Below are 26,058 nucleotides of genomic sequence, written 5' to 3' on the forward strand. Positions count from 1 at the left end.
TTGGTTGGCATACATTTAATATGTCCTAAAAACTTTGTTAATTCTTATAACAATTAAAATGGATATATCTTATGTAGAGGATAAAAACCAAGGTTTGGGAAAAACAAGGGAAAGAAAACTAGTGAAAAAAAAAAAATGTGGCAACACACAAAAATTTACGTAGTTCGGCAAGTTGCCTATGCCTATGGGGAAGCAATGGCTAGCCTAGAATGAAAGCTGTTGCGTTAACACGCATCCGTTGTCTTGCTTGCATTTGTTGGTTTTTTTTTTTCCAGCAAACTACAGCTCCAAAGCAAAAAGCAATGGCTAGTGCGAAAGCCGTTGCGCTAATGCCCATCCGTTTTTTTACAGGAAGCAATGGCTAGCCTAGCGCGAAAGGCATTGCACTAACGCGTATCCATTTTCTTGCTTGCATTAATTAGTTTTTTTTTTTTTTTTTAGCAAACTACAACTTGAAAGCAAGAAGCAATTGCTAGCGCAAAAGCCATTGTGTTAACACGGATCTATTTTCTTGCAAGAAGCAACGACTAGCCTAGAACGAAATTTGTTACGTTAATGCACACCCGTTTTCTTTCTTGCATTCGTTGGATTGTTTTTTCCCCAACAAACTATAGCTCGAAAGAAAGAAGCAACAGCTAGTGCGAAAACCGTTGCAATAACGCGTATATGTTTTCTTACTTGTCTTCGCTGGCATGAAAGCCTAAGTGTGGGCTCTCTAGAACACTTACCCAAGGATTAAAAAAAACAATCATTTTCTCTCTATTTTTGCAGCTCTAATTTTCGCTCTCTACAAAATCTTCTTTATAAAGAGAAGACCGAGGTGCTGAAGGATCCATCCCCTAACAATTGTTGGGATTTGGGCAAGCCTATGGACTTGCTCTTCGGTGCTAAAAGGATCCAAAATGGAGTGTGTTATTTTGATAGTCTGGAGATTACGTCAACTGAAACTGTTATGCGTGAACGAAATGGTTAAATCTTTTTTTGAAAAGTGGGATAACTGTCTTATGACATATTTTTTGAGATGCAAACCTTAATGGATGTATATGAAAGACATGTTACAAAGACATGTTACAAAAGATGTGGAGGTTGAAGAGTGAACTAGACATCATTTCACTTGAAGATGGATTTCTTATTTTTCGCTTTAAATTGAAGGAGGAAATGGAAATAGCTCGAACCGGTGGCCTATGGGTTTTCAATAAAAAATGCTTGGTGTTACAGGAATGGGACCCCTTGGTTTAACCTACTAGACGCACACGACAGACAGTCCCAATATGGATAAAACTCCCTAATCTTCCTCTTATTTTGTGGGAGCTTGGGTTACTGTTTAGAATTGCTTCAAGTGTAGGAAAGCCCATCTTTATGGACAAACTTAGGGAATTGCAATCTTACGCTGAGCGAAGGATTTGTGTTTCAATAGATGTGAATAAAGCGTCTTTAAAGGAGGTGTGGTTTGATATCATGGGTAAAGAGTATTGCCAGATTGTATATGAATTTATCTCAGCCACTCAGTTTGAAATGTAAAAGAACTGGACATATGACTAATCTATGCAATACAACCTTTGTCCTAAGGGATTCGTCGAAGTTAAGAAGTATTGCAAAGACTCAGTGGCTCCGCTATTTTATTACCCTCCGGGGAGGAAGGATGGAAAGTTGTCAAGAGGGAAGAACAAAGACGATATATAAGAAGAAAAACGTGGCATCTTTGTCTAACGCTTTTCAAGCTCTAGTTGAGAACAAAGATGACGATGTCAATGATGCTCCAATTCAGATGAAGACTTCGGTTGCAGGGGTATTTTCTTCCCGTGCGCAAGGTGATGAAGTTTCGGATGCTGTTGCCCATACCATTGTTGAGTACAGGGGTTTAAAAAACAGATCGGTGCTTCGAATTACGAACCCTAAAAATCCAACTGGATCGATGAATCGGTGATCTTGATCGGAAGTCGATCGAATCGATCGGAATAAGCCTTAAAAAAATCAAAAAAAATATATTAAAATTCATTATAAATGTTGTCTTCTAATAATTCAATAAGAAATTGGGATACTATATTATTAACTTTCATTTTATTTCATCAATATGCGAATGTTGAGATGTTCATTCCCTGTCATCAAATATTTATTAAAATCTAACTAATATTTATTAAAATCTAACTAAAGACGATATTATGTATTGAAATTAGAGTTATTGGTAGGTATTTTATTATTTTATCATCATTTTACTATATAAATAAAAATAATTTTGAAATTTGTCTTATAATATCATCTAATTTAAAAATCTAAAAATTTAACAATAAATTAAGAAAATCGGACAAATTAGCAAATTTTGTCTCAAAATATTTTTTAAAAAATTATTATGAATATTTAAAAATAGTGTTTTTTTAGTTTCTAAAAGAAATTAAAAGTGATGCTTTATGTATTCTCATTACTTTGTAAAAATAGATGAATATTGTGACACTGTTTTTCTGTCTGGGTGTCTGTATAATTATTAATTATAATATTATAATAAACATGATTTCAAACTCATTAGAAAACAATTCCATTTCTTTTCTTTTTTTTGGGTAAGTAATTCCATTTCATAGGATTAAAATAAAAAATTAGAACCCCTTATAAATTTTAATATTATGATATTAAAACAAAAAAATTTACCCTTAAAAAATAGAAAAAATAAAGATAATAAAATAAATAGATAAATAAAAGTGGCTTGTTCATTGCTCGACATTGCCACAATTCAATCATGTTTATTTCTGTGACAAAAAAAAAAAAATGGCATCAAGTAGAAGAACTAGCTAAAGAAAAAATGACATATGTCTTCCATCGCAACTTAAAAAACAAGCAGGGATAGTCCCACATCTGTCGATTAATGGCTAAAATAGCCATAAAAAACTTGATCGGTTGGCCCATACATAAAGTTTTGTGCTCATTATGGTGGTGGCCTGTAAGTATTAGGTACTTGTGTTAGACGTGTAAGAAATTCATATTAGAATAATGTAAACATTGGTTAATTATGGTTGCGGCTCCTAAATACTTAGGTATTTGTGAGAAATTCATATTAAAATAATATAAACATTGGTTAATTATGGTTGTGGTTCCTAAGTACTTCGGTACCTGTGGTAGATATGTAAGAAATTTATATTAAAATAATGTGGCTCCTAAATACTTAAGTATTTGTGGGAAATTCATATTAAAATAATGTAAACATTGGTTAATTATGGTTGTGGTTCCTAAGTACTTGGGTACCAGTAGTAGATATGTAAGAAATTTATATTAAAATAATGTAAGCGGTGGCTGCAGGCTGCAGGTATGTACCTAAGTACTTAGGTACTTGCGGTATATATGTAAGAAATTTATATTAAAATAATGTAAACGGTGGCTGCAGGCTGCAGGTATGCGTTAGAAAAGGAAAATTTTATATTAAAATAATATAAAAAATCTGATTCTTCGGGATCTTGATATATCATTGGATCAAACTGTGAGTTTGGATGCTGCTGAAGCAGCTGCTGATGACGAAGACATTGGGCTTCAAAAGTTGTCATCTACTGTTAATGTAGAGAGAGAAGGGCTGGATTTGAATATTGTTGTAGATGATGGGCTAAAGCAGTTACCGTCTAATGTTGATAGATGTATAGAGAGAAGGGTTAGAGTCGAATGTTGATGATAGGTTGGTTGTCGTCCTTGAGGTTGGAGAAGTGTTATGACCTCAATGGAAAAGGAGCAAACTATCAGCAAAAGTTTGACGCTAAAAATCCCATGGTTCCAACAGTTTTGAAGCCTGGCATGTCTTTGGCAGATAGAGATGATAAGGTGGATAAGCCTGGCATGTCTTTGGCAGATAAAGATGATAAGGGGGATAAGCCTAGTAAGCGGGTGCCGGATCGGTGAGGGGCTAACCAAAGCTCGAACTAGATCGCAGATGAAAAAGCTTCTTTATTCGCTATTAGTGGTAAGAAGGGGATTTTTCATAAGGCACAACATGCCGCAATGGCTTCCCTTACCAAACAATCAAATTTTTAGATTGTATTTATGTCAGTTATAGCCTTGAATGTCAGGGGCCTTCAAAGCCGGGCTAGATTTTCTGATAGCAGGGTTATAAAAAATCTGCACAATAGTGGTCTTTTATTCTTATTGGAGACTAACTTGCATGTAGATTTGAATCGTGTTTGGTAAAAAAATTGGGGTTTTATAATAATGATATAGCCAATGAGGTTAACGGTAGATATAGAATCTTATTTTTATGGAATCCTTGAATTTACTTAACATAAATGATCAAATGCTAAATGTTGAGGCTACTCGAACATGCAATCGTAGAACTTCAATGGTTTCAGGGGTTTATGCGTTTAATTTTGTGTCCCAAAAGATTATGTTATGGGATCATATGTGATCTATAAGGGCTGCTATTACAGTTCCTTGGTTGATATTAAGGGACTTTAAAACTCTATTCGATAATTCAGAAAGAGTGGGGGTAGCAGTTCTTTACCTACAGATTCAGGTGTTTTTGCTCAAGTGATGTCGAATTGTTCTTTAACTGATCTTAGAGTAGTCAGAGGGTGGTTCTTTTAGTCTAACAGCTAACTAAGAAGGAGCTGTATTAGAAGGAGATTGGGTCATGCAATGACAACTACTGACTGGGTTTTGGCTTATTCAGAATCCAAAGTCGAGTTACTTCTTAAGGGGATTTCTGGTCACTACCCTTTACTGGTATCTATCTCAGATTTGGGTCTGGTTTGCCCAAAACCCTTCAAGTATCTTGATTTTATTGATGTTATATGTGCTTCTGGAAAGGTAGAGTGGGAGGTACACCCATGTATCACTTTGTTACAAAACTAAAGAGGTTAAGGGCTGACTTGTGTAAATGGAACAAGGAGGTTTTTGGTTATGCGGGGGAATCCATTGCAACAATTTGACAACAGTTCTCGTCCTTACATCACAGTTTACACAGTGACCCTTCCAATGAGGTATTCATTATAAAAGAAATAGAGTGTACAAAAAGATTTCAAATACTTTTGGGCCATGAGGAAAGATTGTGGAGGCAAAAAATCAAGGCAGAATTGGCTCAAGGATGGGGACTCCAATATTAAGTATTTCCATCTATCCACTGCGGTACTAAGAAGGAATGATAGAATTATTCTTTGAAAGATCAGAATGGGACGTCTTTAACTACTGAGGCTGGCATTAAAATTATATGATTGGTTATTTTGAAGATCTATTAGCCCAAGAGAGTGATACTGACTTACATATGATTGATCGGTTCTTGCCGCCATCGTTGCTCAGATCTATTCAGAAGGAAAAAATAGTGGATGCAATAAATATGTAAGAGGTCAAGGTGTGTATTTGGGACATGAAAATTGAAAGTACTCCGAATCAAAGATAGTTTTTCAGTGGAATTTTACAGATTTGGATGGGAGTTTATTAAAAAATATCTCTTTCTGTCCCTCAAGGATTTCTTCAGTAAAGGTAAGATCCTCAAGCAAATCAATTCCATTTTTATATGTTTAATTTCGAAGATGAATGCACCTAATGTGATGAATGGCTTTCAACCTATTGGATTGTGTAATGTCTTGTACAAAATTATCAGCAAAATTATCTTTAATCGTTTACGAGTAGTTCTTGCTTATATTATTGATCTTAACCAGGTTGCTTGTTTGAAAGGTAGGCTCATCACTGATAACATACTTATGGAAAATAAACGTATGTCTCTTTGCTATAAGAATTCAATTCAGCCTAAAATGTGTTTGCAAATTGATTTGAGCATTACCTGTAGTAGGGTTTTCTGGGATTTTATTATGGGTAAGATGCATGCACTGAGTTTTCCTAATATCTTTGTTTCATGGGTTCGTTTATGTTTCTCAACTTCCTTCTATGCATTGAAACATGGTTCCCCTAAGGGATAATTTAAAAGGAAAAGAGGTTTGAGGCAAGGGTATCCTCTGTTTCCATATTTATTCTTACTGGTCATGGATTCCTTCAGTATACAGCTGGAGCATGCTATGTTGCAAGGCTTTATACCTAGGGTGTTCCCATCGGGGTGTGATTATGGGGTCTCACATCTGTTTTATGTTGAGGATGTCTTTATCTTTTGTGAAACATCCATTTCTTTTGCCATAGCTATGAGAGACATTATTTCTAATTTTGAAATGACCACTGACCAAATTTTAAATTCTTCAAAGAGCAAGGCTTTCTTTTTTGGTGTTCCACGGGGTGGATGTGGACCTGAGGGAGTTGGAGTTCCTCGAGGGTTCTCTACCAGTGCATTGTATGGGGTTACCATTGTTTCGTAGACATCTTAAGCACAACTACCGTTATAGTCTGCTTGTTAAGGTGATCAGTAGCATTGGTACATGACATTCTTAATATCTCTCATATGAATGTTGACTCCAGTTGCTTAAGTCAATACTTAGTGCATCAGCAATATTCTATATTTTATGCTTAATTCTCCTGGGGGAAAACATTCAATATGGTAGACGGGTTACAAAGGAATTTCTTATGGGCCGGTGTAGTAGAGAAAAAGGTCTCCATCTTTTCAAATGGCAGACAACTTGTCTCCCTTAGAAAGGGGGAGGTCTGGAGGTACGAGATACTGGGAACTTCAATATTGCAGGTATGATGAAATTGGCCTGGAGGATCTTGACAAATGCTTCTTCGTTATTGGCCCGATTTTTTAAACATAACTATTTTAGAAATTCTTCTATATGGGAGGCTTAAGGAAAAAATGGTGTTCTCATGCTTGGAAGGGCATTCAACTTGGCATAACACATTTGAAGTATAATGTTCAGTGGTGTATTGGTAATGGACAAATGGTGGATTTCTGAATGGATCCATGGCTATCAGGACAGTCAAAATCGAACTCTTATGGTACTGATGTTTAGGGGGATTTGGGGGATTTTGTTGGGCAAAGGATTTATGACTTTATTGGTAGTTCACCTCCATCTTGGGTCCCGTTACAGCCCAAAAAGAACTCATTGGTATGGATTCATTATGCTAATGGCCTGTTCACAATCAAAACAACATGGGATTTTATTCGGCATCAAGGATCATTGTAATCTATATTCTGTGCCCTTTGGTTTTCTAAATGCCACCCACAAGCTAAATGGTTCTTATGGTTGGCCCTGTATAATCGTTTACCCATTTCATTTTTATTGCAGTAACGAGGTATGCAGTTGGACTCTGTTTGCCCTTTTTCTAGGAACAATGATGACACCCTATGCCATCTTCTGTTTCATTGTGTTTTTCGCAGGATGTATAGAGATTGTTAGCATGGTGATGTGGAAAGCAGTTCGTCCTTGATATTTCTGCTCTTGTGATGCTTAGGAGGTTGTTATTTTTGAAGTTTAAATCCCATGGACTCCTTAATATTTGGACTTCCATAATTTTCACTACTATTTCGTTTCTATGGGAGGAGTGAAACATGAGGGTATTTGAGTCAAGATCCACTAGGAGAGAGCAGATTGTGAAGCATATTACATTGCACATTCCGACATTAGCAGAGCTTAAAAAATGGACCTTCTATTTATTAGAAAAGGCAATCATTGGTAAGCTTCAGATAACTTGGCATCAGCAAAAGCTAGCATCCCTCACTCTGGTGGCGTGGTCATTTCCTGAAGCTCATAATTACAAGCTATATATTAGTGGTGCTTCTTTGCGAAATCCTGGTTTAGCAAGTGATGGTGGGGTTATCAGGGATAGTGATGGTGGTTTTATTGTTGTATTTGCAACACACTTTGGTATGGCTTTAAATAACCACGTAGAACTCTTGGCCCTTGAAGAAGGCATTCAATTAGTTCTTACGAGGGAATGTTTGCCAATCCAAATAGAAAGTGATTCGGTTCTACTTGTAAATGTCATTTAGAATCAATGTTGTGCTCCATGGCGGTTACAGACGATCGTAGTTAGTTGCCGAATCAAACTCTTTATTTATCGATAGTCTATTGCACATCTCACGAAGCAAATATGGTTGTTGATGCTCTTGCTAATATTCATTTAGAAAGCATGTGCTTCTCCCTCTAGAAGAAGCATACTACCATTAAGTAAACATAGTTGGACCAGTGGTCAAGCTCGAGTTATCCAAAGTGGGGAGTCTTAGTCAAGGATGTTAAAAAATTCTAAAAATATAATAAAAACTTAAAAAAAATAAAAAATTTATTTATAAAATAAAAAATTCTAAAAAGAAATTAGAAATTAATTCGTAACATTTGGAAAATATTTTGACTATGATAATTTTACATTTTTCCATTTTACCATTTTTTAGAAATTTTTTTAAAAATACCACCATCACAAAGTGATTTTTTGAAGTTTATTGTTTTTCTACTTTTTTTATCTAGATTTAGATGGGCTTTGTTTAATTTTATTTTAACTATATTTTTCCCATATTAAAATTTTTAAATTTTTATTTTTTTAACATTTTTTCTGTACAGTACTCGGCCCTACTCGGCGAGGGCAAAGGACGACGTGGTTTCAAATGCCGCATCATCCACTGGCCATTCATAAAATAAACGGTGGATGCTTAAACCAACACAAGCCGATACGTGGAAAATTCTATTATACAGAACGCGATCCTCCAAACATCTAGAATTTTCTGGACGTCAGTTTCTTGAATGAACGCTTTACTCTATTCAATTTAATTGTACAGAACGCGGTCTCTCGAATTTTCTGGACTTGAAATTTTTTCTAGAAAATTCTACCCCCTTCTCTCTCTAATCTCCATATTCTCTCTCTATATAAGATCTCTGGCCTCCATCCATCTCATCAGTTTCAGCGATCTTCTGTGAGATTACCTTCTCTACCGGCAAATTCCCATATCACTTCTTTTCACAAGAAAACCAGTGAAAACCCAATTTTCTCCATCGTAAAACCAGTGGAAAAATGTCTCTGATTCCAAGCTTTTTTTGGCGAAGGTCCAATGTCTATGACCCCTTCCCTCTCGGCATTTGTGAACCCTTTGATGGCTTCTTCCCTTCTCCTTTTAACACAAACACCGTTTCCTCTTTTTCCCTTTTCAATCCCAGTGATTCTGCAACCTCTGCTTTCTTGAATGCGAGGTTCGATTGGAAAGAGACTGAGAATGCCCATGTGTTCGAGGCCGATCTCCCTGGACTCAAGAAAGAGGAGGTGAAGGTGGAATTAGAAGATGGGAAGGTGTTGCAGATAAGTGGAGAGAGAAAGAAGGAGATGGAAGAGAAGACCGACAAGTGGCACAGGGTTGAGAGAAGGCAGGGCAGGTTTCTGAGGAGGTTCAGGCTAGCTGACAATGCAAAGGTGGATGGTATGAAGGCGGCCATGGAGAATGGGGTTCTCACTGTGACCATTCCCAAAGTTGAGGCCCCAAATCCTGATGTCAAATCCATTAAGATTTCCGGCTAAATTTCTGAATTTTCCGGCAATATTTGCGTGATGTAAGATGAAAGTGAGATAATGACTGCGGTTTTGTGTTGTGTTTGTAATGTGGGTTTCTTCTAACATGGAATTGGTGAGAAGTTAATAGAATTTGAATGTGCAGAAGTGTTTGATCATTTGATGAATCGAATGATTTTCAGTTCGTATCGTTTTGATCTGGCATCCATTATTTCATCGTAGTTTTAGGTTTTGCATTTCTGAAAATTTGTTGATAGTTTTATTAGCCGTTATCGGTATTTATCATGAAGAATTAGGCCGTTATTTCGCCACACCATTAGATAGCCTGCTGCGGCTCCAATGTCTTTGTGATTTTGGAAGAATAGAGAATATGAAAAAATGGTGATTGCATCAGTTTTGAGCTTGTGGGGTTTCCCCCTGGTGAGTTTTGTTACAGAGGGAAGACATTTGGAAAACTGCTTGTAAGAGAGAAGAATTTAGGTGGATCCTTGTGGTCAACGAAAATGCAGAGGTGAATAGCAATTGGGTTAATCTTCTCTCTCTGGCCCTATTCTTCTGTTTGATTTCCCGGTTCGATGGATTGGTGATTGCAAACTCTGGTATTTAGTTTGCTTCATTATGGTTTTCTGATTCATCAATGGGTTTAGGCTTTTCTTCATTTTTTTTCCCTCTTCTCTTTACTGGTGGCCATATTATAATGCACACCCCTGTTTTTAAGCCTTTGATGGCTTTCACCCCAGCTTTCTCTCTTTTTGTCATTCATGGCTTCAATAAATAAGAGAGATCCCATACATGGGCTCCAAAACCCTCAAAAAATCCCCAAGCTTGTAACCCAAGAAGTAATTCTAATTTGGGTGCAGTTGAGGTAAGGTGCACCTTCAAATTTTATTATGGTATGTAATTTTGATGTAAAATTTTATTATGGTATGTAATTTTGATGTAAAATGGTTTTGGGATTATTTCAAAATCTATTTTTATATTAAATTATAAAATTTTAATTTCAAAAATGGTTAAAATCAGTAGATTTATAAACATATGAAAATCTTGAAAATAGATGGTATAGATAATATATTGTAAAATGTATTATTTTTAGGACTTAAAATCTTTTTATTTTTCATAGTCATCTAGATGCGAGATGATCAATCAAAGGGTTTTTCAACATTAAAACTACATTTTCCCATAGATTTTTTAGGCTGATCCGTAGTTCTACATTATAAGGTAGCATTTTATATAAACTTTTTCCTTATAATTTTCACTCTTATGAAACTTAAAATCAGACAGCATTTCTACGACCCAGAAGTACAAAGCATCCATCTTAAAGAAGGATGCAATTAGGTGGTCTATAATTATTATTTGTAGTTTTCATATTATTTTTCTCGTTCATATCTATAATCTCTATGTTAAAGATTCTATATTATCTAAAAATTAAGATTAAATAATATTTAAAAATATATTTATTGTCAAGTCTGCATTTCTACAGTATACAGGTCAGCCACATAGAAACCGTGTCCATTATTTATATTTATATTTATATTTATATTTATATTTATAGAGTTATGTTAGGGTGCTTACACTATAGATCATTTTATAATTACACTCAATAAATTTCAGACACTTATATACTCTTGTTTTATACGTAAAGCAATGGATCATTTAATGCTCAGCGATGTATGGATGGTGTCACACACCTATTTCTAATGACAAAAAGTACCTTTACTAAACAAATATTGTATTACACAATAAATGTGTTCAAAATTTGTCGAGTACAGTTATAAAATGTGTGTGAGCACCCTAACAACACCTGTATTTATATTCTTAATTTATATTTGTATTATATTATATATATTTTATATTTATTTATGTAATAGATATTTGCAATACAATATATAATACATACTAGTGTTATGTATGTGCGTTGCACGTGATATTAAATATAAAAAATCGTAGATTATTCATTTCCAATAAGATTATTTTGTGATATAATTGATTATATTTCTACTAAATGCATTATTTACTTACCAACAAATTAATTTGAAAAATTTTAAAATAGAAAACATAAAAAATAACGAAAATAGAAAAAAATTAAAAATATGGAAAATAGAAGACATTCTAGTTTCCATAACATGTCGCATAAACATAAAAGTACGGCTATAATTATTTTTGAGATATTTAAGATATTAATATTTTATAACAGGTTTGGCATAAAAAATAAGATTCTTATTAAATATAATTAATTGCTATATAAGTTTTAAAATTGTAAGTGTTATAATTCAAAGTTTAAATTTAAAATAATTAAATAACTTAATTTTTAAGTTTTGTAATCTATTATGATTTTATTTTATTTTAATAATTAGGAATGATACCATTACTATAAACGAAATAAGTTATTACAATAATTCAAAAAGACAATTATATGCAAATTTATATAATATTTATTATTACACTACTGAAATACATAAGTAATTGATTAAAATTTAAAAATAATATATATCATCATGAATGAAACTTAAAAAATATGAACATACATTAAAAAATCGGGAAGAACACCTAAAAGAATATAGAGGTAATGCAGAAAATAAATAAAAAATTACAACGACTAAACTTCAATATGAACACCTAGAACATATATACAGCAATAATGGAATAAATAAATAAAAAGAATCACTATAACTTACCTTCAATATAAAGGATGTTAACCTTTATTCAAAGGTAAATAATACCTGAAAAATATTACAATTGCAAAATTTAGATGTAAAAAAATTTGTACTAACCTTTCGTCTTTTCCCAAAGAGACTTACATAAATAGGGACAACACAAGGCATTTGAGACCCCAGGATCAAGCAATTTACCATATCGTACAATAAAGCACACAAAATCAATCTTTTCTTCATCAATAAAATTAAAATTTTAAAAATATACAATTGTCATTAATGGCACTTAAAAAAATTTGTACATACATAAAAAATCAGGAAGAACGCCTAAAACAAATATAGAGATAATGCAAAAAATAAATTAACAATTACTGCGACTTCCCTTCAATATGAACACCTAAAAAATACAAACTTAAATAATAGAAAAACAAATAAAAAGAATCACTATGACGTACCTTCAATATGAAGGTTGTTAACCTTCATTCAAAAGTAAATAATACCTGAAAAATATTGCAATTGCAAAATTTAGATGTAAAAAAGTAGGTATTAACATTTCTTCCTTTCCCTAAGAGACTTACAGAAGTAGGTACGATGCAAGGCATTTGAGACCCTAGGATCAACAATTTACCATATCGCACGGCATTTGAGACCCTAGGATCAACAATTTACCATATCGCACAATTAAGCATACAAAATCAATCGTTTTATTCATCAATAAAAAATTCAATAAAAACCATATCAATGTATCCTATCATAGATATAATAGATAAGACCGATATTATTATTGTAGAGAAATAAAAGTACATTGGAGGGGTACTGTGGAGAAAAGAGGGAGGTAATATAGATAATATCAAATTATAGATTGAAAGAGAGATCATCATTTTGAGAGAGATCAAATTAAATGTATCAAATTACATTTTTAATTACCTAATAAATTGTAATATTTTAATATCTTAAAAAAAAGTGTCTTCAAATCTAATGAAATGAGGACCAAAATGATATTTTAAAGAGCTCCAATCAAGAAATACAATTAGGGTTTCATTAGATAAGAGATTTATCTACAAAATGAGACACATCGAAATAAATGACTGAGAATAGATAAAAAAAAATCAGCAACATTGCAAATATTACCCAAATCATCTCGAATAACTTGATCTACAGAGCTTCAATCAACAAACCATATTAGAAATTATGTAGATCATTCAAAGATCTATAAAAACAAACAAAAATAACTCAATTCACATAATATTCTAAAAAAATAAAAATCAATTCTACATAAATTAAGGAGAACATGATGAAAAAAACCGAAATATAGGCAAAAGCAATGACGAAATGCAAAGAAGCCATAAGGTTATTTACCTTGTAAATTACTGAAAGATCTACAAAAACAAACAAAAATTACTCAATTCCATATAATGTTAAACAAACAAAAAATATTCAACTGCACATTGAAACTAAAGAGAACATGTACGTAAAAGCAATGAAAAAATGCATAGAAATGCAGATAAAATGAAAAATTACTTGTCTTGAACAGAGAGATATGCATACCTTTTAGACAAAGTTAAGAGATGACGCTAGGAGAGAGAATAAATGAGAGGAGAGAGAATTTGTTGAGAGGAGAGAGATAGAGAAATAGATAGAATAAATATTGAGAGAATTTTATAGATAAGCAATAATGTATAATGTAGAGATAACTAAAAAAAGAGATATTTGTTTCCATATTAGGAGAGAGAGTGGAGAGAGAGAATCGAGTACGTTATAGAAAGACTTCTAAATTTTGTAACGTATTTCTATGCAATGCCTATAGGCGAAAATGAACAGTGATTTCGTTTATGCTCATCACCGTCCAAAGTTCATCGCACGGTCACATTTGTCTAGTAGTGTTTCAATTTTTATTTTTATTTACAAATTTGGAGTGTGTGTTCATAAAAAATAGGTGAATCTAATAAAAATATAAAAATAATAATTAAAAATATATAAATTGACCAAAATACCCCTAAAAATTTATGAGGGTATTTTGGTCAATTTATATTTTACAAAATATTTTTTTTCATATTTTTATTAGGTGTGTCTCACTAAGATGAACACACATTCCAAATTTCAGGTCATTCCGTTTTGTAGAAAAAAATGAAAAATAAAATACTACAAAACAATCATGACCGTGTTATGAACTTTGGACGGTGATGAGGGTAGGCGAAATCACTGTTTATTTTTGCCTATAGGCATTTTGTACAAAATGCCTACCCTCAGTCCAAAGTTCATCCCACGGTCATGATTATTTGGTAGTATTTCATTTTTCAATTTTTTCTACAAATCGGAATGACCTAAAATTTGGAACCCGTATTCATAAAAAATAGGCGAATCTACAAAAAAATATCAGAGAAATATTTTACATGAAAAAAATACTAAAATACCCCCAAAAAATACCCTTTAAAAGTTTTTTAGAGATATTTTGGTCAATTTTCTTTCGCGAATTATTTTTTATATATTTGTATTAGGTGCGCCTCACTAAGATGTACACACGCTCCAAATTTCAGATCATTTTCAATTTGTAGAAAAAAATTGAAAAATGAAACACTACTGGACAATCGTGATCGTACGATGAACTTTGGACAGTGATGATGGTGGGCGAAATTACTGTTCACTTTCGCTTATAGGCATTGGGAAGACTTTTCATATATATATATGTATATATATATATATATATATATATATATATATATATATATATAAGCAATGATCCAATACAACGATTGTATTATAGTATAATGTAACGACACTTCTAAAAAACCATGTTTGTGGTATTTTTATGAACCCAAATTTTGCACACACACTTTTTTCATCTTAATAATCAATCCCTCCCAAAAAAAAAAAGTTCAATTAGAACCCTAGATATAGTCAAAATGAGTCCGCTCCAAAAATGAATCTAGACCATTTATTTTGTGAATTTCAAGATATTAGCCTTTATAAACTCAAAATCATTTTTGTTCTTTTTTAACATTGTTTATCTACTGATAATAAAGCCATCCAAAAAAATTGGAAATGAAAAAATCATTCTAAGGCCTAGATCTAAGCATCTCACCAAAATGAACGACCTATGTTAATTGGGCTAAAAAAATACTTTCTAGATTATGTTTTCAATTTTTTTTTTTTTCTGTGATTGTTTATTACAATGAAAAGAGTGTATATTTCAAAATTTGGATCAAACAAATTGGCATAAGATGGTTTTTAAAGGTTATTGCCTCATATTACTATACAACGGTTGTATGAAATCATTTCCTTTTATATATATATATATATATGGGATTTTTGAGGATTAATAACTCCTAAAAAACAACAAGTTCAAGTTAGAATAACTTGTGAACCTCATTTTTTCTTTTTTTGCCCCTATACTATATGAGCACCAAAACCTATTGAAGGGTATTTGTGACTTTTACTTCAAATTTTAAAAAATCGTACATCAATAAAATTTGAATTTCAAAATTTAAACCTCCTCTCATGCTTTCTCTCACACGCCTTTCTATTTTATCTCTCCTTGCCGTCCCCCATCCTTTATCTCTCGATCTCTCGCCTTGCCCTACCCAATCCTCTCTCTCTTGATCAGGAAAAATGCCAGGTAAAAATGGAAGTGTTCTTCTGCATATGTTTTTTTTTACAGATAGACATCTTAGTTTTTACCTCGAGAAAACCCTAATTTTCACTTTCATGTGATCCAACTATGGAGATCTCTGATCATACGATATATGAATGCCACACTCAATGCCATTTCTTTTCTTTTCTTTTTGTTTTATTTTTGGGATTTTTTTTCTAGAATTTACTCTGTTGATTCTTGGGATTTTTTGTTACTCTTCGATCACACCAGGTAGAATTTATTTTTTGGGATTTTTTGTGATTCAGTCACAATAACTGAACATCTGGTATTTTTAGTTATCAAAGATTGAAAAACACTCACTCTCTTTAAAAATTACTTTTGGATCTCACCAAGAATGAGAGAGGGCACACAATTTTTAGCTTGCTCCATCTCTCTCAATCAAAAGCTCTTAGTGTGGTACTTGTGCATTTGTTTCTTGGATACGATTGATTTAATTTTTAGAGAGATGTACCTTTTCTAAAATTGTATGACCTCTCTGGTGAGATCCAAAAGTAGTTTTTAGAGAGAGTAAGTTTTCTTCAGGCTTTGGTAACCATATATACCACAGTTTTGATTCCAGTTTTTCTTTGATTCCAAATGTTCTTCAGATTAAGTGTTCTTCAGAGTCCAAATGTTTAAAAATATGCCCCAGCCATTTTTCATATTTTGATTTCGGTTTTTCTTTGATTCTGTAATTCTTTTCATACTTAAAGGATTAAATTTTGGATCAAGTGAATGATTAATTGTTATTTTTAATATAATAATTATCTAATGATAGGAAAGGCTGGAGTATTGGTTTTGTTTATTTGATGATTTCTTGTTCTTTTCATAGCTAAAGGATTAAATTCTATTGAGTAATGGTTTTATTTGTTTGATCAATTCTCTGCCTTGCTAGACTTGAATAATTAGGATCAAGAATTGGGAGATTCACAGCTTACTCTGTGTATTTTGAATGGGAACTGTATGGGGCAGTGAAAGTAGAGCCTCTGGTTTGAACTGTGGTGGTGAAGATATTTGGTTTCAAAGCCATAAAGTAGAAGGCATGAGAGCTTCTCGCTCATGTATTTTAAAGGCCAAAAAATATTCTTGATAGAGACAGAGAGAAATGAAACAATGTTGTAATCATATAATTCGAATTTGAATTTTATGCAAGCAATGCTAATGGAGATCTCACTCACTCACTCTCTCTCTTTCTCTCTCTCTCTTAAATTTTAAAACAATTGATGTATTTTATCTTGTGCCTACATGAATAAAGTTTTTCTTATTCAATGGGAAGTTGTGTTTGACCCCCTCTCTCTTTCTCTCTCTCTCTCTCGATATATATATATATATATATATATATATATATATATATATATATATACAATATATGCCATGTATTTTGTACCTATGTGATTCGTGGCGAATTGCAGTTCTATTCTATTATCAGAAAGCTGGAATGATGTACCCATAACCCCTGCATTATAACTTCCAGTTAAGAAGAAGAGATGATCAATTCTATCCTTCCAATTTAATGAAATAAGAAATGGTAATTAGATTGAAAACACCATTTTATTTTATAAGTAGTGAATAAAAAATCAGTTTAGGAGCCGATTCTACTCGACATAGTGGTCTTTTGAGTTATAAAAGTGTAGAAGTTGAGATCTTAATATCCAAACAGACATATGATAAACCAAGAATACTATAATTGCAATGTTTTGCTTCTCTTCTTCCATTCTATTGTATATTAGGAACAATTATGTTAGACAATCAAGTACATCCACTCTGGCAATATTATACAGGTAACAGATAACATGTCACAATAGTTAAATGATATTGATCCTGTAACTCCAAACCAACTTGTTCAAATCTATTCAAGTTCCTTTCATGGGCACTAGAAACAAAGACGGGATAAAAGTGAAATCGGTTTGTTGTGTTTATGACATGACCAAAAAGAAGATATGCAAAATAACTACTTATTTGTTATACATCTACTTGTCCTTGTCGATTTTAGTAATAGACCTGAAATTATCACTAGAACAGGTGAGGCAAATCAACAGCAACTTATTGTCATCAATAGCACAAAAGACACAAGAATTATTACTAGAACAAGTGGGAGGAACTAGCAGCGACCCATTGCCACCTATAACACAAAAAAAAACTGGCTAACTCAATTGCTGTCCAGCCGTGCCTGCCATACCTCAATTTCATATTTCAACACATCAATGATATATCCACAAAGGGACAAAGAATGATGCTTTGCTTGAAAATCCTATTGGTGAATTAGCAAAAGATGGTGCATTTAATCAAGTAAAAATATATTCATTACTTTTGATGCACAACATCAATATCACATCCATATTTCAACCTTACAATAATCATTATGTACAACTCCAAAATTACATATTACAAAGTTGTCACATTTAAATGTTCAAAAATCTAATATGCAAAGTAGCATTTCTAGCTCCTTGTGTCAACTTCACACCAAGAATGGTGTTCTCTAACATATAATGATTACCTACTAAATTAACCTCTTCTTAATGGACAATTCCTACAATCATGGCCAGTTTGGTCACATGAAGGAACCTTACAATATCTAGGTTTCTTGGCAACTTCAATATGGGGCTTTAACCTTTTTTCAGGAGGCCACCCTTTTGTGATAGACCGAACATGGTTTTTTACATGGATGCTCTCACAATGAAGTCTATTTTCATCCTCTTTAGTTGCTAGACTTGCATCAGATGTTTCATCAACCATAGGAGACCTCATGTATTCTACTTCTTCAACACGTTCCAAAATTCTTGAAAATTGCTCCATAATGAACTTGTAACAATCATCAAATCTTGCACCTTTTGTACCAAGTGTTGACGCTAATGATTGTATAGTTTAGACCCGCTCAACATATGCAGCTGATGTGCTCGAGCTAACATTTGATGTCAATGATGTATAATGCCTCCAACGTTTTGGCAGATATCGACCTGGAATTTGAATAAAATTTTCCTTGAAGAGAACATGAAGAGAATGCATGCAAATGATACCTGTAAACTCAAAACCTTTTACAACTGCAATTCATAACATTATCTTCAGCCATCAAATAAACCTTTTGCCCTTTTTCTTTATTTGAAAAGTGTGTCAAGATGAAATAATTTCTTCTTGTATATTAGAAAATGCATAAGGACTTAAGACGTGCGCTGGATGGTCTTCGAAAGGGCACATTGTTCGAACATCTACATTGTTGGACTTTTGTTGCATCAAACATCTTTGACCCACTACATCTCTCATCTCAATAACAACTGTCATCAACAAAAAGAGACAAATAAACATAATAAAGAATAAAATGCCAATATATTAAAATATCAAGGAAGACATTGAGATCATTATTTCTTATACCTGATCTATCAATTCACTAAGTAGAGTTTGTGAACCCAAGAATCGTTTCACAGATGCATTGATTGACTCTGAACGTCCCATTGCCTTCATTCCAGCAAAAAAATGGCTTCTCAAGTGTGGTAATGCCCAAAACTCTTTTAAATTCCACAGGTTGTTAATATGTCTATTTGAATGCAATGCAAACTTATTGACTAATGCATGCCAGCCTTCTTCAAAATCTTCAATGGACTCAAGATTATATAACTTGTAAAAATCGGTGTCAAACTCATTGTATCTTTTACCAAGGAGGAGGGAAAACCAGCAAGTTAATTTTGATAATAAGTACCATATACAAAATGCATGTTAGTGTTGGGGAATTTCTTACAGATTGCTTCTTTGAGAGCCATGTCCTGATCAGTTAGGATTGTTTGTGGCATCCTTCCATTCATTAGACCTACAAATGGCTACAACATATCATGCTTTAGAAATACTAGAAACATATAAGCATGCTCAAAGACACATCATTGGTAAGAATATCAAAGAATTACAAGCTCAAAATTTGTAAAATATCACGTACCTTCATTGTCCATGAAAAAGATTGAACTCTTTCATCTCGTAGTAGAACACACCCAAACAAACATGTGTCACCATGGTTATTGACACCTACCCAAATGCTGAATGACATAGAGTAACTAGTTGACCGGTAAGTTGTATCGAAAACTACTGAATCATCGAACATCTTATATGCACGAGAACAATAACCATGGGACCAAACAATATGCTCCAACCTATTATCTTCACTAACTGTAAAATCGTACTTAAAATCTTTATCTCTATCCATTTGCTTACCTTTTGTTAAGAGAATATGAACATCATTGTCACGGTTCGCATTGTTCATGGCACATACAAAGTTATAGATATCCTTATCTATAAATGGTAATTCCCCTGGTTTAAGACTTCTCTCTATTTCAAACAACCGCATCATATCTCTAACACATATACCAACTTTGGAAAATTGTTGAACACGATGCTTGTAGCTTTCTGAAATATTACGATCAGCAGGCAAAACTCTAACTTCTTGTGGCTCGAGAACATCATGATTGTGTAAATTATCAAAGGTTACAACAAGCCAATATGAAATATCAGACTCTATGACTTGTGCGATACTCATATGTGCTCCAAAATTGTATCTCTTTGATGATCGATCTCTTTCTCCTTTATTTGCAGACAATTCTTTGTTTGTTAAATGGCCCGCCCTATGGCAAACATATTATCTTCTAGTAGTTCCATTGTCATCACCTTCTTTTCCAATTGTTCGTTGACGACGCACTGAAAACCCCCATGCCTTGGCAAAACTCTTGTAAAATGCATAAGCATCATCATGACTTGAAAATATTTTTCCATGGTATGGAACTAAATCACTAGGAACTGTTTCTAATGGGTTTTCTACAATTGAAGCAAAGCCCTCTACAAGCATGGTTTCATTTGGAGGAGTTTCCATATACTTATGTACCTGTAAGAAAGGACTCAAGGTTGATTGTGAGTACCTACAAAAAAATGACTAAAATAGATAATGTTGATACATTAGAGATTTTTGGGGCTTGTTCATAAAAATTATGATGCCTAAATAAATCAAAACCACGAAGACATCCATTTGGGCCAAAAATTACCCACATTGTTCACTTGAAACTGAAAATTGTAGAATTATATTTTTTTTTGTAGAATCATACTTTTTTAAAATTATAGAATTGTAGAATTTGGGTAAATCGTAGTTGAAATTCGATGCATAAATTTCTCAATGAACCACTAAAGAAAGAAAAGAAATGAAAAACTAATTTCTAAAACTCATTGAAACTACAACACTTGCAAAAAGAATCTTAGTTGAGATTGGTTTATAACTGGTGGGCCATTACTTTTATGTTGCTTGGACTTGGCACTAGCTGATGTTCTTGCAGCAAGACAAAAACCCGTTTGAACACTTCTAGAGTATTTTAGAGAAGCTTCCATTATATGTTTCACACTATAGATCATGCATTTGCAATTTCTGCTTACCAACAAATTTCATCATGTTAAAGTATTGTTAGTAGGTGTACATCAGCCTTCTTCCGTTAGTGATAATTTACTGGGAATTCATGCTTTATATCATGTATTTAGTTTTGGGGAGATCAGTCCATCTTCTAATATGTAGATGGAAGTTAGCCTTTATATGCAATATCTACTTGTTCGAGTTCACCACATTGACTCTGGTAGCGTTCTGCTAATTGTTTTGATGTTTATGTCATCTACAATACCTTTCTCCGGCTGAACATCAATGCACTCAGATATACCTGCTCAGTCACACTTCCTATGCGTGACCTGCATGTGCAATTACATGCCCTCTTATCAGAATAACTGGGCTTTTATGCAAATACCTTAACAAATGGTGGGCATGGTTTCCATTTATCTGATGATACTTGAAGCGAACAAAATTGTTAGCTAAACATTCAAGAGGGAAAAGAACTCCCAAGGATCAGAAAATAAAAGGAAATGATTTCCCCTGCAGGTTTAGTCAGGGCAATAATAGTGCCATCTTTATTTAGGGCTCACCATGCTCTGTTAATTTGGATTTCGATCATCAATTTTGTAAAATTCAATTTTCAAATACTGTTGAATGTATGATTATTGTTTCAGTGGTCAAGTATAAGAGACTAGACAACAAGCTATGGAATAAAAAACTAATCAAAATCAAGCAACGCATAAATCCATGCAAATTGGAACATATCTTAAGAAATAAGGTCCAAACCATGAAAATAAGGTCCAAACCATGAGATAAAACCAAAATCACAACCCATAAAAAACCTAAAAACCAAAATACTCATGCAAATGCTATGGATGCAAAACCTAAAACCCAAAATTCGAAATAGGATCCAGAAGAGACATACCTTGATCACATGGAGATAAAATCCTCTTGGGCTTTTGATTCGAAGAAGGAAAAGAACCTTCTTTGGCTTTAGATAGAGAGAGAGGAGATTGGGGAGGGCGAGGTTTAGAGATAGAGAGAGGCTTGGGGAGCGTGGGTGCAGGGCGAGGGAGAGTCTTTTGCTTTGCTTTAGATAGAGAGAGAAGGGATTGGGGAGGGCGAGGGGTAGAGAGAGAGACTTGGGGTGAGGTGTGGAGAGAAGAGAGATGGGGAGGAAAAGTTTAAACGTTTCCTCTCTTCTCTTTTCTTTTTCTTTTTCTTTCTTTTCGTTTTTATTTATTTATTTATTTATCTTTTTTCTTTTTACTGTTTTTTTGAGCTTTTGAAGCCAAGGTCCATATTGCCCTTGTGGGTTGGCTTTGGGTTTCATTTATATGAGGGCAAAGGGGGTAAAAACTGAGGTTCAAACTTATTTTAACTTGAACTTGTTGTTTTTGGGGGCTTGTTAATCCTAGAAAATCCATATATATATATATATATATATGGAAAAAGATGTTGTACGCTCAAATGCGTACTATACAGTAAACGCCTACGACCCAGATTCTGATTTGACGCTCACAGTATTTTAATTTTAATTTTTTTTGACAAAATCCAAATTACTTAAAATTTTAGACGTGTATTCTTAAAAATTAGGCGAATCTACGAAAAATATCAAAAAAATTTTTACATGAAAGTAATTGATCAAAATACCCCTAAAACATTTTTGGGAGTATTTTAATTAATTTATTTTTTACGAATTATTTTTTTATATTTTTATTAGGTGCGCTTTTATGAGAAGAACACACGCCTAAAATTTCAAATGATTTGGATTTGTAGAAAAAAATTTAAAATTCAAACACTGTCGGACAACCGTGAGCGTCAGATCGGCCACAAAATGGCCAAGATTCAATCTGGGCCATTCGCGTATGTATGGGAGTCACCGCTGTATGCCCATATGCGAATTGCCCAGATTGAATATGGGCTACTATGTGGTTGATCTGACCCTCACGGATTTCCGATAGTGTTTGAATATTATTATTATTATTATTTTTTACAAATCCAAATAGTTTAAAATTTTAGGCGTGTATTCTTCTCATCAAGGCGCACCTATTAAAAATATATAAAAATTATTTAAAAAAAATAAATTGACCAAAATACAACTTTTCGAGGGTATTTTGGTCAAATTTTTTGCGTGTAAAATTATTTTTTATATTTTTCGTAGATTCACCTATTTTTAAAAAACACACACGCCTAAACTTTTAAGTGATTTGGATTTGTAGAAAAAAAATTAAAATTCAAGCACTATCAAACATCCGTGATCGTCAGATTGGGCCATAATCAATTTGGGCCATGGGCGTTTTATGGTAGCAGTACACACTTGGGCGCACAACTTCTTTTCCATATATATATATATATATATATATATATATAAGGGATAATCTAAACTTCACGACCCTTTAAATTACAAAAGTTAAATATAGAGAGAGTTGTGAAGGGTGTATTTACTAATTTCATAGTCTATTTTTTTCGAAAAAGTTACTTTTTGTTATAACTTCATCATTAAGTAAATACAATTTTGTAAATATTACTATAAGACAAGGGTTATTTTTGTAATCTCCATAAAGAATGAAGTTGAAATTTTTACTAAAAGACAATAAGCACTCTATAAATAAAAATCTAGTACTTTAACTTCCAAAATGTCATTATACTTTTGTAAAAATTTCAAATTTGCTTTTGTTTATATTAAAATAATTTTTTAAACGAAAAGTAATAATCTTTTTGATATATACACCTATCACAACCTCATCTAACTTTAATCTTTTTATTTTGAAGGGGTTGTTAATTATAGACAAACCTCTATATATATATATATATATATATATATATATATATATATATATATATATATATATATAATATCTCCTAATCCTCCATTTTTAACTTCTCTATGTCTATGGACCCAAAGATTAAAAATATTACTTAGAAAGCAAAGAACCTCCCTTTCTCTTATTTTGCAATCCCCTTAACCCCTTCTGAGATGAATTTTTTACCCCAACAACAGTTAAAATGATATTCTCTCTCTCTCAAATCGCGGTCTCTCATAGCGCCCTCTCTCTCTCAAAAAGCACCGTCTCTCTCTCTCTCTCTCTTTCCCAATCAAGTAAAGATCCCTAAGATTGCCATTTTGCTGGCAGAGAACATGGGACACCATAATCGACGCAGCCAAACCTTTCTTCATGGCTTGTTACGTATTTTCTGGGTCAAAAAAGTTAGGATTTTGCTTGTAGGATCTCTTTTTTCAGGGTTAAAACTGTTTTAAGACTTCTGTGTCAAACTGGTGAGGTGCTCTCCATGGCTTTGCAAGAAGGGTTTTTTGTGGGTCGCAATGGTCACAATTTTGCTTCTTGGGTCTCTCCTATCAGTGTTTGACTAAGTATCAAAGAGGCATCACCGTGGCTGCAAAAATCAGCTTCTATATTTTGGAAAGTTGGGTTTTTTGCATGATAGAAAATATTAGTATTTTGTTTGTTTGGTCTTAATCCTTCAGGGCTTAATAAAAGAATTTTGTGGCTGAAACAGCAAGCGCCATTGTTGAATCAGCCAAAGCTTTTTTTTGGTTCTCAAATTTTAGGGTTTGGTGGATAGACTTGGTTAAGTGTAACTCAGCATTTTGGTTAGCAAAAGAGAGAAAGCGATGGCAGAGGTTGAGAGAGGGGCAACAGAGTCGTGGACCGACTGTTGGTGACGGAAATGAGGGCTTGGTTGCAGGTAAGATGGAAGAAAGGGGGGTGACGCCTAGTTGTAGATTTTGGGCATAGGATGAAGGAAGAGAGATGGACAAGGATGGGAAAAAGGGAGCAGCAGCAGGGGGGCCGCAACAGGGGATGGATTTGTTGCAGTTGGTGATCATGGCTTGGTTGAGAAGATGGGTAAAACGCGGATGGTTGCTGCAGAGGTGGAACAAATAGGTGGAAATGGGGGCCAGGCCGCAGCTGGTTGAGAGGGATGGCAGAGAGAAAGAAAGTGCAGTGGGGTGCCCGTTGGTTTTTCTTTGCTGAGCTAGTGTTCTTTTTTTTGTTTCAATTTGGAAATTTTTCGGATAGAAGATGGCCGGATTTGTCACCGGATTTTTCTCTTCTCTCTTCTCTCTATCCTCTTTTTCCTCACGCCTCTCAATCAGCTGTCGCTTCCCTTAACCGTCGCAACTGTCGCACATAACAAGCCCACCATTTCTGTCTTCTTCCCACGACCTCCCATCTGCTCTCTCCTCAGCCGCCGCACGCAACAATAGTCACCCTCTCTGAACCTCTAACCCTACTCTCTCTTCCTCCTCTGCCTTCCACTCTCCACCATCTCTCCATCTCGAGCCTCTCTCTCACTATCTCGCATTCTTCACCTACTCTCTCTCTAAAAAAACCAATGGGCACCCCACTGCTGCGAGAGGATTTAATTTTGAGAAGAATTTTTTACTCCAATAAAAACTAAAATTACATCCTCTCTCAGCAGTGGGTTGTAAAATAGGAAAAATAGAAGTCATTTGCTTCCAAGTAATATTTTTCATCCTTAGGCCAAAAAGATAGAGAAGTTAAAAATAGGGGTAAGGAGATATTTTCCCATATATATATATATATATCAAAACCAACAGGGTCCTAGCACACAAGTAGCCCTACACTAGTGGGCAGAGAGTCTTGCTTCGGCCAACCACACCCAAAGGTCACAAACAAGAGTTCCCACTAGTGCTATGCCTGATCTGCTTAGGGCAATGACTTTGATACCAAAGATAGCGGAAGAAGGATAAAATAAAAATACATAAAGAATAAAGAGTAACATTCATAATACCATTGATAATAACATTGATTTATAATAACAGAAACAGAGGTGCAAGATTTACGGAAGTAAAACAGAGATATGCATTTACATGAAACTCAAAGCAGAGGTGAGTGGCAGAAAACTGACTTGAAGTACTCACAGTAATCGCTCAAATTTACTACAACAATAACTCAAAAAGCACTTGCTTACAAAGTATTAAAACCCTAACTTATAATATTCAGAAGGGAAATCCCAAGGTGTGTACTTCTGAGGCTTGGTCCTCCTTTTATAGAAGAGGGGAGGGCGGACTTCAAACGTTCTTAAATCCGCACCGACAA

At 33.7% G+C, this 26,058-nt stretch overlaps 2 protein-coding genes and 1 long non-coding RNA gene across 14 annotated transcripts; 2 read left to right on the forward strand and 1 right to left on the reverse strand.

Annotated features, from left to right (window-relative positions):
* The first annotated feature begins 8,719 nt into the window (after positions 1-8,719).
* LOC18423683 (17.8 kDa class I heat shock protein) lies at positions 8,720-9,500 on the forward strand. Its single transcript, XM_006828281.4, has one exon. It carries the CDS (start codon positions 8,854-8,856, stop codon positions 9,349-9,351), a length of 498 nt encoding a protein of 165 aa, XP_006828344.1. The 5' UTR covers positions 8,720-8,853; the 3' UTR covers positions 9,352-9,500.
* A 5,971-nt stretch (positions 9,501-15,471) lies between these two features.
* LOC148781003 (uncharacterized) lies at positions 15,472-16,893 on the forward strand. The gene is made up of 2 exons (XR_016060512.1): positions 15,472-15,609; positions 16,520-16,893. It is a non-coding gene; the product is annotated as an uncharacterized LOC148781003 (long non-coding RNA).
* A 1,071-nt stretch (positions 16,894-17,964) lies between these two features.
* Positions 17,965-22,194, reverse strand: LOC105421593 (protein FAR1-RELATED SEQUENCE 11-like). Of its 12 annotated transcripts, XR_016060516.1 has the most exons (7): positions 21,894-22,181; positions 21,264-21,327; positions 19,550-20,485; positions 19,358-19,426; positions 18,994-19,077; positions 18,794-18,896; positions 17,965-18,581 (listed from the first exon to the last, which is right to left on the reverse strand). XR_016060516.1 is itself a non-coding variant. In XM_088873509.1 (6 exons), exons 3-5 carry the CDS (start codon positions 20,141-20,143, stop codon positions 19,010-19,012), a joined length of 741 nt encoding a protein of 246 aa, XP_088729635.1. In that variant the 5' UTR covers positions 20,144-20,485; positions 21,264-21,327; positions 21,894-22,181; the 3' UTR covers positions 17,965-18,896; positions 18,994-19,009. The 12 variants fall into 12 exon arrangements, 5 of the variants coding, with proteins under 5 accessions (XP_088729635.1, XP_088729634.1, XP_020530440.1 ...); XR_016060514.1 differs by lacking the exon at positions 21,264-21,327 and having other exon boundaries at positions 19,358-19,436; positions 21,894-22,194; XR_016060513.1 differs by having other exon boundaries at positions 19,358-19,436; positions 19,550-21,327.
* Positions 22,195-26,058: the final 3,864 nt, after the last annotated feature.

This window comes from Amborella trichopoda, chromosome 8 (assembly GCF_054954075.1).
Source record: "Amborella trichopoda isolate Santa Cruz 75 chromosome 8, AtrichopodaSantaCruz75HAP2 v2.0, whole genome shotgun sequence".
NCBI lineage: Eukaryota > Viridiplantae > Streptophyta > Magnoliopsida > Amborellales > Amborellaceae > Amborella > Amborella trichopoda.

Coding starts and splice junctions, on each gene's coding strand:
- LOC105421593 (XM_020674784.2), bottom strand. CDS start 20,143: ATGAGTATCGCACAAGTCATAGAGTCTGATATTTCATATTGGCTTGTT. Junction 19,437..19,549: donor CTTTTTCATGGACAATGAAG/GTACGTGATATT, acceptor GATATGTTGTAG/CCATTTGTAGGTCTAATGAA. Junction 18,582..19,357: donor GGCTCTCAAAGAAGCAATCT/GTAAGAAATTCC, acceptor TTCAAATTCCAG/GTCGATATCTGCCAAAACGT.
- LOC18423683 (XM_006828281.4), top strand. CDS start 8,854: ATGTCTCTGATTCCAAGCTTTTTTTGGCGAAGGTCCAATGTCTATGAC.